At 36.9% G+C, this 15,806-nt stretch overlaps 1 protein-coding gene across 1 annotated transcript; it reads right to left on the bottom strand.

Annotated features, from left to right (window-relative positions):
• Window positions 1–4,296: 4,296 nt before the first annotated feature.
• On the bottom strand, window positions 4,297–7,180 carry LOC125179326. The gene is made up of 6 exons (XM_047884973.1): window positions 7,063–7,180; window positions 6,563–6,700; window positions 6,188–6,315; window positions 5,313–5,544; window positions 4,666–4,897; window positions 4,297–4,313 (listed from the first exon to the last, which is right to left on the bottom strand). The coding sequence occupies exons 4-6, from the start codon at window positions 5,529–5,531 to the stop codon at window positions 4,297–4,299; spliced, it is 468 nt and encodes a 155-aa protein (XP_047740929.1). The 5' UTR covers window positions 5,532–5,544; window positions 6,188–6,315; window positions 6,563–6,700; window positions 7,063–7,180.
• Between the last annotated feature and the right edge of the window lie 8,626 nt (window positions 7,181–15,806).

Here is a 15,806-nt window from a genome sequence, read left to right as displayed (position 1 = left end):
AGAGGCTAGACAGTACAGTAGTACTAGTATGACTATTGACTAAATATAGTCATGTGAAAAAATTGAAGATACTAATTCTCCTATATTACAAATTTATTAGTAACTGACATTCAACAGAATGGTTTAATAACCTTCGTACATGTTAGTGCATGCATGCAGAATTAATCGTGTGCAACAGCTAAGGTTGCGGGAATCTAATTATGGTTAGTGTTTACTTGTTAGTTCTCATTACACAATTGGTGTGTGAGGTTACTGAGTAGCTACAGCCCATTAACTGCAGATAAAGCTCCTGAACTTGGAGACGATAATTGAGTGAAAACTTTACATGATATATTGTGAGCCTTCTAAAGTTTTAATAATGAAGAAATCACAAGGTTCACAGAATCTAAAGGTTTGAATGCTAAATTGTCGAGTAAGGTAGTCCATTCTAATCAGTCAATTGAGTCAAGGGTCATGTTGTGCATTGCCTTTTCTTCAAGAAGTTTCTCCTTTGCCAATGAGTTTATCCTCAATTTGAGAGCTGACGTAAAGAATAGGTGCACTAAATGTTTTTTTTTATTTAATTTGAAACCAGTATGTTAAACCTAACCTGCGAGGACTCTCGATTGTCTCTTCTGCTATGGCGAGCACCAGTTTATAAGGCATCCCAGTAGCCGTGATGTTAGGCAGACCAAGAACTTGGTAGCCTGGATGTTAGGCAATACAGCAAAAGTACAGTAAAATTTGACATACTTTGAACAGCAAGAGTAAATAGTATTTCCTTCTGTACTCTGTAGATTCCTCTTGCCTATCAGTGAGTGACGCACACAATTGACAATCGTGGGACCTTCAATGTGTAGCCTGATGTTACGTTCACGCCCATTTCCAAGGCTGGTTTCTGACAGGCGACAGACTACAAACCTGTTTCTAGTTGCCTTGGAATGTTTTTCTTTTTCTGGCAGAACACTTTTTTTTAAGTGAACCACTAATTTTAGAATTCCACCCTGATTATTTGAATAGATGATAATCATCTATGTAAGATTTATAGTGAAATCTTGTGTTTCTATTATCTAGGTATTCCCAATTTTACCAGTAAAAAATAAATTAAACAGCCTATTTATGCCTGTGATTTTGAAAAATTACCTATGAAATGATAATTTTTACCCACATTTTTTACTAAACTTCTGCTTGATAGGGTAAACGCGGTATATTCCGACATCGTGGGTAATTCCGACACCTCTCTAGTTTTTCCTTTATATTAAGCTTCGCCTTAGTTCCACGCATTTGTTGATGGTTGAAATAGTGACGTCATACCTTTGCGAGCCAAACTATTGCCAAAACACTAGGTTTGGGCCGTCTGGCGGGAAAATGTTGAGATCCAAAGAGAGACAGTGCATGCCACCAAGTGAGATCATCGAAAAATGTGTCAAAGTTGATAGTTGACCTTGCTCTACCAAATAGTGATAAACTGTTTGTGTAGAAAGAATATTATGGCTTGAGACTTTTAAATACATCTGTGAATATATTAGGAAATAGGAATCCTTTGGGTATACTTGTATTTGCTGATTTCAAGTGGTTAAATAAATTAATAGATGATTAAGTTAAGAAATTGAATTAGACACATAAAAACTAATTCCGACACCACTTGAATTGGACACACACAGCTTGTTCCAAGCTGTGTGCAAAAATTAAAATTTTCTTAATTAAAAGCTTAATAGCTGTTAATTAAAAGCCTAATTAAGTAGTGTTCAATATTAAATAGTGTTCTAATTCAAAGCCCTGTCGTATTCCAATACAGCTCACACAGCAATCGGAATTCAAACACAAGGATGTCGGAATTACGTAGCGTCGTAGCCTATTAGTAGAGTTTGAAGCGCGGCCATAATTAGTTCCACAACGTGCCAAATTTAGTCACACACAGCATCGGAATATAGGGATTTGGTAGGTTTGCAGTCTAAAGGCTTTTCAATAAATCTGGCAACACTTTGTCAGGGCTGGAAATAATGCGATATCAGACGTACTGATACGCCTGTAATTAAATCCGCAACATGCTGCGTAATTGCAAATATTCACACTAATTCCGCAGGAAGTGTAAAATTACAAGTGAATTATAACTCAATTCCGCACATGTTCGCCGTGACAAAATCCGCGGAATCTCAGCCGGAAAGTTTACGAATCACGAGCAGCAAGCTAACTTCCTGAGAGCTACGTTCACGCTCGCGGTATAGCTCATGGAACAACCATAACTTGAACGCAACGGATGACGCACAACTCTGTGGGCAGCGGCTTTGCAACATCACACTGATTCAAACATATAGTCTCACCGCTCACGGTTCTCAGTGTGTACTGTGTAAGTGACTTCGATCGCTATAGGTCGGCTGGCTTTTGTGCTACTACCAGGAACTTCATAATTTTCAAGAATTTTGGATCTTTCGAACAATCTACTCTATTAAAAAGTGAGTTGATATGTTTTTGCAACCGAATAAATTAATTATATTTGTTCTGAAGTGCTTTCTTGTATTCAAGGAAGAATGAACACATCTGCGGTCCGACTTCTTAAAGTGAAAATTTCGCTTGCCGACACTCCGAGCAATTGCATGCAAAATGCCCCACTTCAACTCATTCAAAGCAGGCCCTAAATTTCGGTATAGCTCCCGTTACTGACTGTCCGCTTCTCCCGTTACTGACAGTCCGCTTCTTCAAAATGGTAGCCCGTATGCTGCAATTCTAAACTTCACACAGGAACACACGGCGGCACACGACGAATGACTGGCTTCAAGGCAGAAACTATCTGTGCAGCTGTGTCTAACATAGGGTTACGCTGACGCATGTTGAAAATCTGCACCGTCACCTGTGCTCTCACTTCGTCCGGCAAACTCTCCATCAGCTTGCAAATGATAAATTTATACCTTTCACCTATTTCTCCAAATGGACTTGCTATGTCTGGTCGGTCGCATCGCGAACACATGAAAAGTTTCACCAGGCTGTCTCATCGTAGTCATAAACGCAGTTATCTTGCCAGTAGGTAAAATATCACGAGGAATAAACAATGAGACTAGGTAGTAGTAGGTTCTGCTTCACTGTATCATAGTCCAATTGATTCGAACACATGGCAATTAAACAGCGCTGCGCATCGCCAATTTAGAAGGATCTCAGCGCAATCAACCACGCTTCACTGTTGTTCACCAACCAAAAAAATGACCAAAGGAAAAAATTACCAACCAAAGAAAAGGACCAAAAGAATGAGCGGCGTGTAGCTCAAACGAACGAAAAATTCCGAAATACTCACACTTTTAACTGTTGGATCGATGTGATACGGAGGATTCATGTCGGCATATGTCGATCTATTCTGAGACATCGCATGAACAAATAAAAACATAAATGTTCACTAGTCTATAAAAAATTATCAGAATCACAGGTAGGGCTACCTAGTCCTTCCCTTCTGACACCAGAAAAAATGTCACCGGATGTTCGCCGCAAACTTCAATCTTTTTCAGAATGTTCGAGCTTTACTACCAACTATCTTGGAAAAAAACACTGATTTGGATAAAATTTCAATCGCTGGTACCTATTTTATTGCGCTTGATAGTTCATTAAAGCTCAAGTTTATACGGATAAACTTGCATTTTATTTCAGAAAAGAACACCTTAAAAGCAACACTATTTGATGAAATTGCTTTTTATGAAATTAAGTAACTATTTGATGAAACTTTCAGAGCAAGAACCACAAAAACTAGCGTAGGGGCACGAGATCGCTAGTGGGAGGTTCGTCTACGCCTAACCTCCCACTAAGGCTGGCGGGACACGACTGGCTACTTTACTAGTTACTTACTACAAGCAGACTAACCCGGCAGCCAATGTCCCGTCTCACAGCCATCAGACCTAACCTCTCACAGCCACTCAGACCTAACCTCTCACAGCCACTCAGACCTGACCTCTCACAGCCACTCAGACCTGACCTCTCACAGCCACTCAGACCTAACCTCTCACAGCCACTCAGACCTAACCTCTCACAGCCACTCAGACCTAACCTCTCACAGCCGCTCAGACCTAACCTCTCACAGCCNGGGGGTGCATACAATCTAAAGTAATGTGCAACCCCGGGGTGCATACAAACTAAGGAAACGTGCAACCCCGGGGTGCATACAAACTAAAGAAACATGCAACCCCAGGGTGCATACAACTAAAGAAACGTACAACCCCGGGGTGCATAACAACTAAAGAATCATGCAACCCCGGGGTGCATACAACTAAAGAAACATGCAACCCTGTGGTGCATACAATCTAAAGAAACAGGCAACCCCGGGGTGCATACAACTTAAGAAACGTGCAACCCTGTGATGCATAAACACAAAGACACATAAACACACATGCACAAAGTTAGACCAGAATCAAGAGAACTAAACCTAAGAAAAAATTCACTATTATCAACTAGTTTTGAATTTCAATGTTGAGTGCAACAAAATCCTAAACTACTTAACTTCAACAAGAAACGGAGCTCAATGACATAAAAAATCCAACTCTCAAACAAGAAGGAAGTTGCTAAAATTTTCTTAACTTCATAAACAGTCGGTGAATTTTAGTTCAAGATTCTTAATTAGTGCTCCCGAAGTCGCTTCACTCGTTTATGCTTATAAAAGACCTATAGTGCTTATAAGAGATATGCCATAGAAACATAATTTCTTACCTGAAGAGAGAGCAACATCAAGCCAAGACTCTAGCATGACTGTGTCGCGGCGGCTGTGAGGTTTAAACCACAGCAACAGAAGAGGGCGTCTCAGCATTGAGGCAGGATTATTAGGCCAAATCCACGAGTCTGAACTGGGTATGGCTGATACCAGCTGCCGTACTCTGGTGCACTGCATCACGTTCATGCGCTTTGACTGCTTCTCTTCTAATGTTCTGGAGTGCTGTACAACCTGACCATAAGATATAATAATTAAATTTATCTTCTGCTGTAAGGTTTGAAACATACATCTCATGGGCTGTACAACCTGACCATAAGATATGTTTAATAATTAAATTTATCTTGTGCTGTAAGGTTTGAAACATGCATCTCATGGTTTAAAACACTAAACTGAACTTGCATTGATCATATCAGTGTAGTAGAACATATGCCATTGTGAAGTCATGTTAATAAATTACACTGACTTGTCATAAGAAATAGACATGGATGCAAATTTAATAAACGTATTAGTGGCAATACTTAAGTCTCAATGGAAAATAAATAAATAGTGCAATAATGCCCAAAATTGATAAATATTATTAATTATATTTACAGGTAAATAACATACCACTATGTTTCTTCAATACCTCCGAGAATGTATGTATTACCTTAGGAACTGGTATGGCAGAATCTCTCAAGTGAAAATTAACTTTCTGTCTCTTGTAAGCAGAGGACCAGAGATCATCTCCATATTCCTCTTGGTCTTGGTGCGCTGCCGCGTGTCTTCTTATGAAGGCATCAAGGCCTGGAGCCATCAAACGGTTGGTGACAATTTTAGGAGGCATCACCATGCCATCATCGTTGACTAAAATAAGATCTGGGCGCATGGTGCTGTACAATCTGCCAAATGATCACATTATTAAATGCTATAGTTACCTCACACAACATACAGCCTTTGGGTACCCACACAGTGAAAGCAGGTTTGCCCGCGCAGGGCAACCTGCTCCAACCTGCCACAAGAATGAACATAGGATAATAATGTAAGTGTTCAAGGTGAAAACCTGTACGAATAGGCCAGCGCCAGGCCTTTTTATTTCAATTTCAGGCGCCAGCCTCAGCAGGTAACCAGCACGCTGGCAACCTGCTTTCACTGTGTGGGTACCCTTATATTGTATCGGGTGTTAGGATCAAAAAATATTTTGTAACTGACCTTCATTTACATCAAACATGATTACAATAACAATATAGGAGAAACTTATAAGCAAACATTCTCACACAGCAATTGATTGCTTTTTAAGAATTGAAAATGCAATTAAATAAGAATTACTGTGATGTTAAGAATTGAGAACAGGCCTATGGCCTAATAAACGCTGAAATCACTATTATTACCGTTAAAAAAAATGGAGGTAAAAGCAAGCTGGAGTGGTAAAACCTACAATTCCTACCCCTCAAAATTTTAAAGCCGTATCAAAATACGGCTTTAATAGTATGTAATAACATTACTTGAAAAAAGTCATGAATGCAACTTGACTGTGACATTTACCTTAACAACTTAGTTATGGGAGATGTTAGACCAGTTTTATTCTTGATCTTGAGTAGAAATTTCACTCGAATTGGCGTGACATCAATACGTCTGGTTAGCTTGTAAACTATGTCAGCACATAGACGAGCCTGCACAAATATATACATCAAATTTAAGGCAACATAGTTTAATGGTGAAGCATTTGCTTGGCCAGAGAAGGAAATATTTAGTTTAAATCACAACAGTGAAAAATGCAACAGAGAATAAATTCAGTAGAATAGTTTAACAACTCAATTTATTAGTACAGCAAGGCACATAATTTGAGACGAGTGCTTGAGAACACAAATGCTGGGGTTACTAGTACACATTATACAGTTGATCTCAATGATGACTTACAAGTTTGAAGTTACCAAGTAGATAAAAACAAGGAACATAACATAACCGCAGACGGATGTTCTCAGTGTCGAGGACATCATACCGCAGCAGAGCAGAGAGCCATCCCAGCACAGTGATAGCCCAGGACCCAATTCCTCTCTGAGTGAGAAATTTATAGTCTTGTTACAATATTTATAGAGAATTTATAGAGAATTTATAGAGAATTTATGGAGACTATAATTTATAGAGAAATTTATAGTCTTGTTACAATATTTATAGAGAATTTATAGAGAATTTATAGAGACTATAATTTATAGAGAAATTTGTAGTCATGTTACAATAATTGATGCTATAAATTAGCTATTGCTTATCATGTATCTTTTATTCATGGATATATCATGTTGAATATTCTAAGCAGGAAAATGTTCAAGCATGATGAGGAAAGTTATATTTCAGAATATACTACACTTACTAGGTATTATTTATTAGTAAATCTTCCTGTAAAATTTATCATTACTAACTGGCTTTTCCAAGGCAATTGGATAGATGGTGCAAAGAACGCATGGTATAATTTCATGTGGAAAACTCTCAGCCTTTGTAGAAATAAAGCTGTACAAAAGTCTACGCCTGATGCTCACACCTGAAACAGTTACAGTCCATTGGAGATAACAAATTCAACATGTTAATGTATACAAACACTGTAGACTGTACTGTATTTCTACACACAGTAGAAATAAAGCTGTACAAAAGTCTACGCCTGATGCTCACACCTGAAACAGTTACAGTCCATTGGAGATAACAAATTTAACATGTTAATGTATACAAACACTGGTAAAAATATCTGAGAAATAAAATTAAATTTAATTAATTCCAACTAATTACTCTACAACTCAGTAGTATAGCACACTGTCACTTATAGGTCACAAATTGTTGATAAATATTCAAAGTATGAACTATGTACACTTTGAAGCAATATCAATAATAAAGATACAGACTACTTCCATAAAACATAAATTCAATTATGCTTCATGATGAAATCAATTACCGTATGTATCAAATTCAGTTACAATTCTGTGTGTAAGAAGCTTCATTTGCTTGGCTTCTAATCCATGTTTTGATGAATGTTTATATACAATTTCAACCATTGCCTTCAGCCGTTCCTTCTCTCCCTGGGTTGCATGTTGACCTGCACATAAGCAAACGCATTAAAACTTCAGTCACATTCAGCATAACTTGGTTTTGACTTAAAATATAACAGGGGTGACTTTGACTATTTACAGCATTTACCTTTTTGTGATACAAATAGTCACATAGTGAATTTATAAAATATATATCTTTATTGCGTTTGTAGATTATCTTATGGTACTTCAAGAGCCATCAACACAATTTTTCTGAGGCAAGAACTTTTTGAGTACTGTCAACCGGGGCTACTCGGGACGATTTCAAACATTTTTCNCTTATTACCCGGGAGGGGAGTCTCTTATTACCCAGGGAGGGGAGTCCCTTATTACCCTGGGAGGGGAGTCCCTTATTACCCTGGGAGGGGAGTCTCTTATTACCCTGGGAGGGGAGTCTCTTATTACCCAGGGAGGGGAGTCCCTTATTACCCCGGGAGGGGAGTCCCTTATTACCCCAGGAGGGAGGTCCTTTATTACTCCAGGAGGGGTGTTCCTTATTATCCAGGGAGGGGTGTCCCTTATTAGTCCGTCTTGCAGAAATGACCATTTTTTTAGGGATGAGCTAAGCAAATTCTGTAAGTCACGTTTTTAAGCCAACACCTGTGTGCAACTTTTATGCAAGTAAAATTTTTTAATACGGCAAATATTTTTTGCTACAGACCTTAACAGAGGTACCTACTTGTAAAAAAGCTCACTTTTCATAGTTTTTTCAAGGAGGTAGAGAATGTATGATTTATTAACTTGTTTTATGCTACACAGATAGGAAAAATATTGAACTTTACAATACTATTTATAGTTTTGCAATATTTCAATTAGTTTAGTTGCTATAACAGTTCTACAAAATGTTGGAGGACTTCCTGATTTACCACATCTATCTCTTATTACCTTGTTTGATAGTATACTTGTTAACTAAATTATAATTTGGCTAGGTATCTTGCTCAAAACCTCTTTCAGAACCAATAGGTCCACTCAGTCCAATCGAATGTATGGTTTACAAAAGTCTAATGATATTAATTGCAGATGTATAGAGCTAGCATGAGTCATGCTACTAATTTGTCATGAAAGTAGTATCCCCATATTTCCAAGCTTTGTTACAAGTGAAATTCATCACCTGAGATGAAAATTTTCAAGTAAAACATGATAACTCATGTCATGTGAATTCCCCTCATACTAGTCTCCTTGCACGAGAGATAATTTGAAGTTTCTCTATGCTAACAGCAGTGAAATCCATGCAGAAACCTAAATTTTTTATATATTTAGGCTAAAATGTAGGGTCCTATGGACTTAAAACCAAATTTTGTCCAGGTCTTTTACTTTCAAATTAAAAATTCAGTCCACCTAACAAAGCTAGTAGCAGCAGCTGCAGCTTGCTGCCGACATGACTGGCCCACCTCTTTTGTTCATTTAGTCATTTTAGTGAGTAACTTTCTTTTGTTTGGGAAGGTGCTGGTGTGTTGTGCTGTGGTGTAGCAGTCCCTAAAGAAGCATTGATTAGTTCAAAAGGTCATCAGACCATGTTATTATTTTATATTACCTATAGAATTGCACTATGCCTTCCAGGCATTATACATAGCAGCAAAAAGTTTTTTAGACTTTCCCCCAAATTCATTTTTGAGTCCCATAAGTAGACCAGTAATTTAATAAAGTATCATGGATACTAGCATTATCATAAATAAGAAATTGATTTAAATCTTGAGTAAATGAGGGAATTAAAAATGTACTGATTCTAAAAAATCTGTAGTTTGTCAGATTGTCATTTCATTTTGCAGGCTGCAGACATAATGGACAACCAGAGATTTTTTAGAATCAGTTTATTTTCTATTGTCTTCATCTTATTAAGATGAAGTGTGGAATTCCAGAGGGGTAATATATTAACTGGTAAACATAGCAAATCAGAAAGCATGACCTACAAATCTGGAAAGGCCAGCAACCCAGCATACTTCACCTTTCAGTCCATCATCATCACTGACAAGTCTCTGTAAGCTGCCACAGCTGTTTCATTGGAATAAAAACAGAACGTGTCCAACGTCACAGTCACATAAATCCAATCATTGCTAGAACGCGTGCAACGTCACAGTCACATGAATCCAATCATTGCTAGAACGCGTGCAATGTCACAGTCACATGAATCCAATCATTGCTAGAACGCATGCAACGTCACAGTCACAAGAATCCAATTAGCATCAGAACGTGTCAAACGTCACAGTCACTGGAATCCAATCAGCATTAGAAAGCTAGAATGGACCACCCCAAATGCACACAATGGTAATGCACTGGTGCGGTGCTAATTTAATGCATAATGCTACATTTCTTATTTCAAGTGCATAATACAATACGTAATGTAGTTATGTTACTATTGATGGAAATCACAAAGAATAACATCTTCACTATGTACATTCACTAACAAATACATGAAAAACTACCTATGATTCAATCCACAAATACAAAACTGATCACTGATGCAATAAGCTGAGACATGGAAACTCCTTCCATTGCGATCAGGAATACCATCCTAACAAAAAAATGTAAACAAAGACGGTAGCAGGGATACCAACAAATGATACATCAATATAGTCATGTGAAAAAATTGAAGATACTAATTCTCCTATATTACAAATTTATTAGTAACTGACATTCAACAGAATGGTTTAATAACCTTCGTACATGTTAGTGCATGCATGCAGAATTAATCGTGTGCAACAGCAATTTGAATAGATGATAATCATCTATGTAAGATTTATAGTGAAATCTTGTGTTTCTATTATCTAGGTATTCCCAATTTTACCAGTAAAAAATAAATTAAACAGCCTATTTATGCCTGTGATTTTGAAAAATTACCTATGAAATGATAATTTTTACCCACATTTTTTACTAAACTTCTGCTTGATAGGGTAAACGCGGTATATTCCGACATCGTGGGTAATTCCAACACCTCTCTAGTTTTTCCTTTATATTAAGCTTTGTCTTAGTTCCACGCATTTGTTGATGGTTGAAATAGTGACGTCATACCTTTGCACGCCAAACTATTGCCAAAACACTAGGTTTGGGCCATCTGGCGGGAAAATGTTGAGATCCAAAGAGAGACAGTGCATGCCACCTAGTGAGATCATCAAAAAATGTGTCAAAGTTGATAGTTGACCTTGCTCTACCAAATAGTGATAAACTGTTTGTGTAGAAAGAATATTATGGCTTGAGACTTTTAAATACGGTACGTCTGTGAATATATTAGGAAATAGGAATCCTTCAAGTATACTTGTATTTGCTGATTTCAAGTGGTTAAATAAATTAATAGATGTCAGATGATTAAGTTAAGAAACGGAATTAGACACATAAAAACTAATTCCGACACAACTTGAATTGGACACATACAGCTCATTCCAAGCCGTGTGCAAAAATTAAAATTTTCTTAATTAAAAGCTTAATTGCTGTTAATTAAAAGCCTAATTAAGTAGTGTTCAATATTCAATAGTGTTCTAATTCAAAGCCCTGTCATATTCCAATACAGCTCACACAGCGATCGGAATTCGAACACAAGGATGTCGGAATTACGTAGGCTAGCCTATTAGTAGATTTTGAAGTGTGGCCGTAATTAGTCTCACAACGTGCCAAATTTAGTCACACACAGCTTTGGAATATAGGGATTCGGTAGGCAGGATGGAATTCTAATTTCGAAGGTTAATATATTATTTCGATCCACCAAGACCACTTTTTCGATCCAACATCGTTATTTGAGGCAAAAAATGAACTTCTTAAAGGCTAAAAACACGTACGCTAACTTGCTCAGTTTCTATAAAGTACCTAATCACTTGGAAGTTGCAAGTCTGCACCTTTCACTCAACAATTAAAATTAGACTTATAAAAAGTATTAGTTAGTTGAAAATTTGTCTCTTAAGTTGACCGCAATGAACTAAACTTCTTTAAGTAATTATAACTATGCTGCAAAGCAGAGTTTCACACACACGCACACTAAACATCATGCACACTAAACACGCAATTCAGAGTTCAGACGAACAGAACTATATATCACGTGGGCCAGCATGCAACTGAATTAAATATAGATAATTCTGAAATCGTATGTCATAACATCTATTGAATTCTATGAATTCTAATACGGATCGTTAATTTTAACATCGTATTTCCAAAAATCAATTATTGCATTTATTTTAATTGAAAAATATCCTTTTACATAAAAAAACAATGAATTTTTTCTTACAGCTCCTCAGGAATGACGAATGAATGCTCCTCATATTGACAAATGACGATCTTACTCTTAAAGCTAAAAATTTTAAATTGAATGATTTTGTCATTTCAAAGACTCCATTGATTACAGAACTTTAGTTTTTGGAAGTGTATTCAAGAAAAGTTTCTGTTGCGTGTTATGTCGATCTAACAGCCGTCGTTAGGCAACGAGTCTAGCCTAATATTTGGTATTTATAGAACGCTCAATAGACGTAGCTCGCGTCGACGTCATTTAAAAAATTCACAATCCTGTAACTTTGAATCAATATAAATAAACTATTACTCTTACATCCTTTCAAAAACTCAAAATGTGATCTTAAGCTTGGGAATGTTCATGTGTTGGTTACGAAAATATACCGTACATAGTATTATTAGGCCTGCTGGAGACAATTTAAAACCGAATAATCCTGAGCACTTATCGTAAATCATTTTAGTCAATTGGAGTCGTAAATACCGCACGTCTAAATTTTATAGTTTATTAAGTGAGTAGTAGCTGAAATTTGTTCCAAACCGTTATAGTAGTAATAATTGTAATAATGTAATAATGCCCAAGCTTTTAGGCCTTTTTGAGTTTTTCAGTGACAAATTCAAAATAACGTAATAAGTTAATAACTATTCCTTTTTTCAAATTATACAATGTAAATAAGCAGAACAGTTCGTTGATATAATATTTTATACGCTTCTTTAACTCTGAAATCCTGTTTATGTGCTCAGAAATCCTGGATAATGGTGTCTTTTTTAGTTTTTGCTGTGGCTCTATTTTTATTGCATCACGGCATGGCGAACGCAAATGTGATAGGTTACCGGTGTCCGTTAGTTGTTAGTAGGGCGCCAATACTTCACAGTAGTTCAATTGGTGACGCTCCTCAACTTATCTAAGCAAGTTGTTGTTAAACTGGACTGATGAGAAGACGTTTGAACACTGAATCAGTGAGTGAGTGCAGTAATCGCCAATCGGTGACACTTGCCACTATCTCACAAAAATAAAAAACACTCAAAAAAAAGGGCGTGGGTCCCTTGGGGCTTGGCTCAGGGTCCCTGGCCCCTGCCCCCTGGGCAGCCTTTGACGTCAATTAACTTTACTAAAAGTGGAGCTGGCCAGCTGGGAGTCTGGGACCACACCAATGAGGCAATGACACCATTGTTATGATTGTACCTAGTCTAGTAGGCTAGTACCTAGAGGCTAGACAGTACAGTAGTACTAGTATGACTATTGACTAGTATCTACGTTGCCCATTTGCTATTGCACTGGTAACTGGTTAGACAGTAGGTACGTACAGAGTAGCCTTAGTAGACACTAGACAGTAGGTACTGTCTACGTCCTACCGCGGGTACTGCCTACGGTATCCTTCCATAGTAAAGACAGGAGAAATGAAAAATTATCAGTGTTTTTAGAGTGGTAAGCCTACGGTTTTTCACAAATCACAATACTTTATTTGACCCCGTAATGAAATTCTATCGCAGAAGGTACTTTTGGTTCTTTGTCCCGGTCTAGAGCTGTTTGCCTGGCCCTTGAACCAACACTAACAGTCTAAACCCATCTCACAACCTGGAATGAATAATCTGACCTCAGGCTCATGGGCCCCTTGCAACCCCTCTCTAGAAACAGGGGGACTAGGCCCTAGGGGAGTTTCAAAATGTATTTAAATAAAAAAGTGTAGATTTGAACTGTGTAATTTCTTAGTTGCTTCTGTTGGTTCCAAAATGCCATAAATAACTTTAAAAATGGCAATGACTTTCATTGGTTGTTCCACCCTTGTGACCTTCTTTCCCTATAGGCTATACTGGCTTCACGAGTTCAGGCCTTTTTTTTTCTCTATCACCTTGTAACTCATGGTGTTGGTACCTACTTTGATGTTGGAAGGTTGACTGGTTGACCCTACTGTCAATATCACTATCAAAATTATTCATAATATCAAAATCCAAAATCTAATTCACGATCATTGGCAACATTTGTCCAGCGGTCTAAGTTGGATTGCTCAGTTTTCAAGTGACGTTTATATTCAAATTTATTTTTGCTATTTTTGCATGAGAGTATTGCATTGCAAAAAGTATTTTTTGCATGTGAGATACTTTGAAGTTTCTCAATGTTTACAGCATTGAAATCCGTGTAGAAACATGAATTTTAAAAATTTTTAGGTGGAAATTTAGGCTCCTATGGACTTGAAACCAAGGCTTTTGATTTCAAATTCACAATTCAGTCCACCTAAGGAGGCTAGCTGCCGCAGCTGCTGGCACAGCTTGAGCTCACAAGTCACAACATGATTGGCAAGTCCCTTTTGTTCATTTTTGGTAGTGTGTAACTAACTTTTCTTTGGGAAGGTGCTAGTGTGTTGTGCAGTGCTGTGGTTAGTGGGTTGGTCTGTAAAGAAGCATTGATTGGTTCAAAATGTCAAAAGACCAAGTTCTTTCCTATTGCCTATAGAATTGCACTATGTTTGAGCCTCATCATTGTGCTGTGCTAATGCATGAACACTATTGACTTGAGCTCTGATTTGAAGTACATTTACAAGGCCAAGTCGACAGTTGTAAAGTGGATATGCATGTCTATAAATTACACTATCAACATTGATTATCAATTCAACATTGAGTGCCTTCATAAGTGAAAAATAACTATGATTTTTGCTAAAATACAAAATTCTCAAACTGCTTTCTCACTCATGATGTTAGTACTTTGACTTTGAAACGTCTTCTCATCAGTCCAGTTTAACAACAACTTACTTAGTTAAGTTGAGGAGCATCACGCTGTCACCAATCAGACTATTGAAGTATTGGTGCCCTACTAATTTACTAACTACATGATGACATGATGTTAGTACCTACTTTGACTACCAACAACAAACAGACAATTGTGTCTGCCAACAAACAAAATTATGAACAACAAACAAATTATGAACAAATTATAACAAAAAATTATGAACCTCTGTGACAGAATGCAGGAAGCCTTCCAATCAAACTTTGCTAGGTTCAAGTGTTGCTAGTGGCTTCTAGCAGCTTCTAGTCCTGTGGCTCCTAGCGGCTTTCCATTAACCTGAAAATAATAAAATGAGCAACAATCATTGAGGAAGCAATTTTTCTGTAAAAATGGCAATTGAAAGTCATAATGAAGTGCAAATATTGCTGGATAAATTGGAAAATTTAGTATATAATGACAATGACTCAAATGGAGGTTTTGCTAAGGATATAATAGTTGATCTTTCAGAATTGTTGAGCAGTGATACTACATCAGCCCACTATGGTGAGTTATTGTTTTTCTTTTTAAAATTGTTATTAATTTATAAGCATTTGTGAGAGGTAAGCTGTGTGATTTTGTTTGTTTAAAATCTGAAATGGTGAATATATTATGATATATGATAAATAATGATATGCTGATGTGATATGTGATGTGATATGATAATAATGATATGATAAATGATATGCTGTTTGGGAGCAAGTCATCAATACCTACTTACCATGTTGAAATATTACCTGTACCTAAGAATTTATTCTAAATGGGGAATGGCATGGCAAAACTTGGAGGAAAGATGTGGATAAAAAATTGACATTTTACTTAGAGGATACTTATAAATCTAATTTAGAAGACATGAAATTTTTTACATGTTAAAATGAATCAAACCACTGTACAAATGAGTTCAAATGCGGGTGGAATATGGAATGGTTTTTTAATGACATACATAAATTTTATGCCTAATAATAGGATTTTGGATAAAAAGATCATAGAATTGTAAAAATTATAGACTGTGGGGAAATGCTGGTTAATCTCCAAATGTAACTAACTTAAAAAATTCAAATTCTTCCTCTAAATATTTACTTGGATACATTTTCTTTTTAACACATTTTGTCATTTA

Source organism: Hyalella azteca, unplaced genomic scaffold, assembly GCF_000764305.2.
Source record: "Hyalella azteca isolate HAZT.00-mixed unplaced genomic scaffold, Hazt_2.0.2 contig16642, whole genome shotgun sequence".
Classification (NCBI taxonomy): Eukaryota; Metazoa; Arthropoda; class Malacostraca; order Amphipoda; family Hyalellidae; genus Hyalella; species Hyalella azteca.
This window is presented reverse-complemented; position numbering and strand designations above follow the sequence as displayed.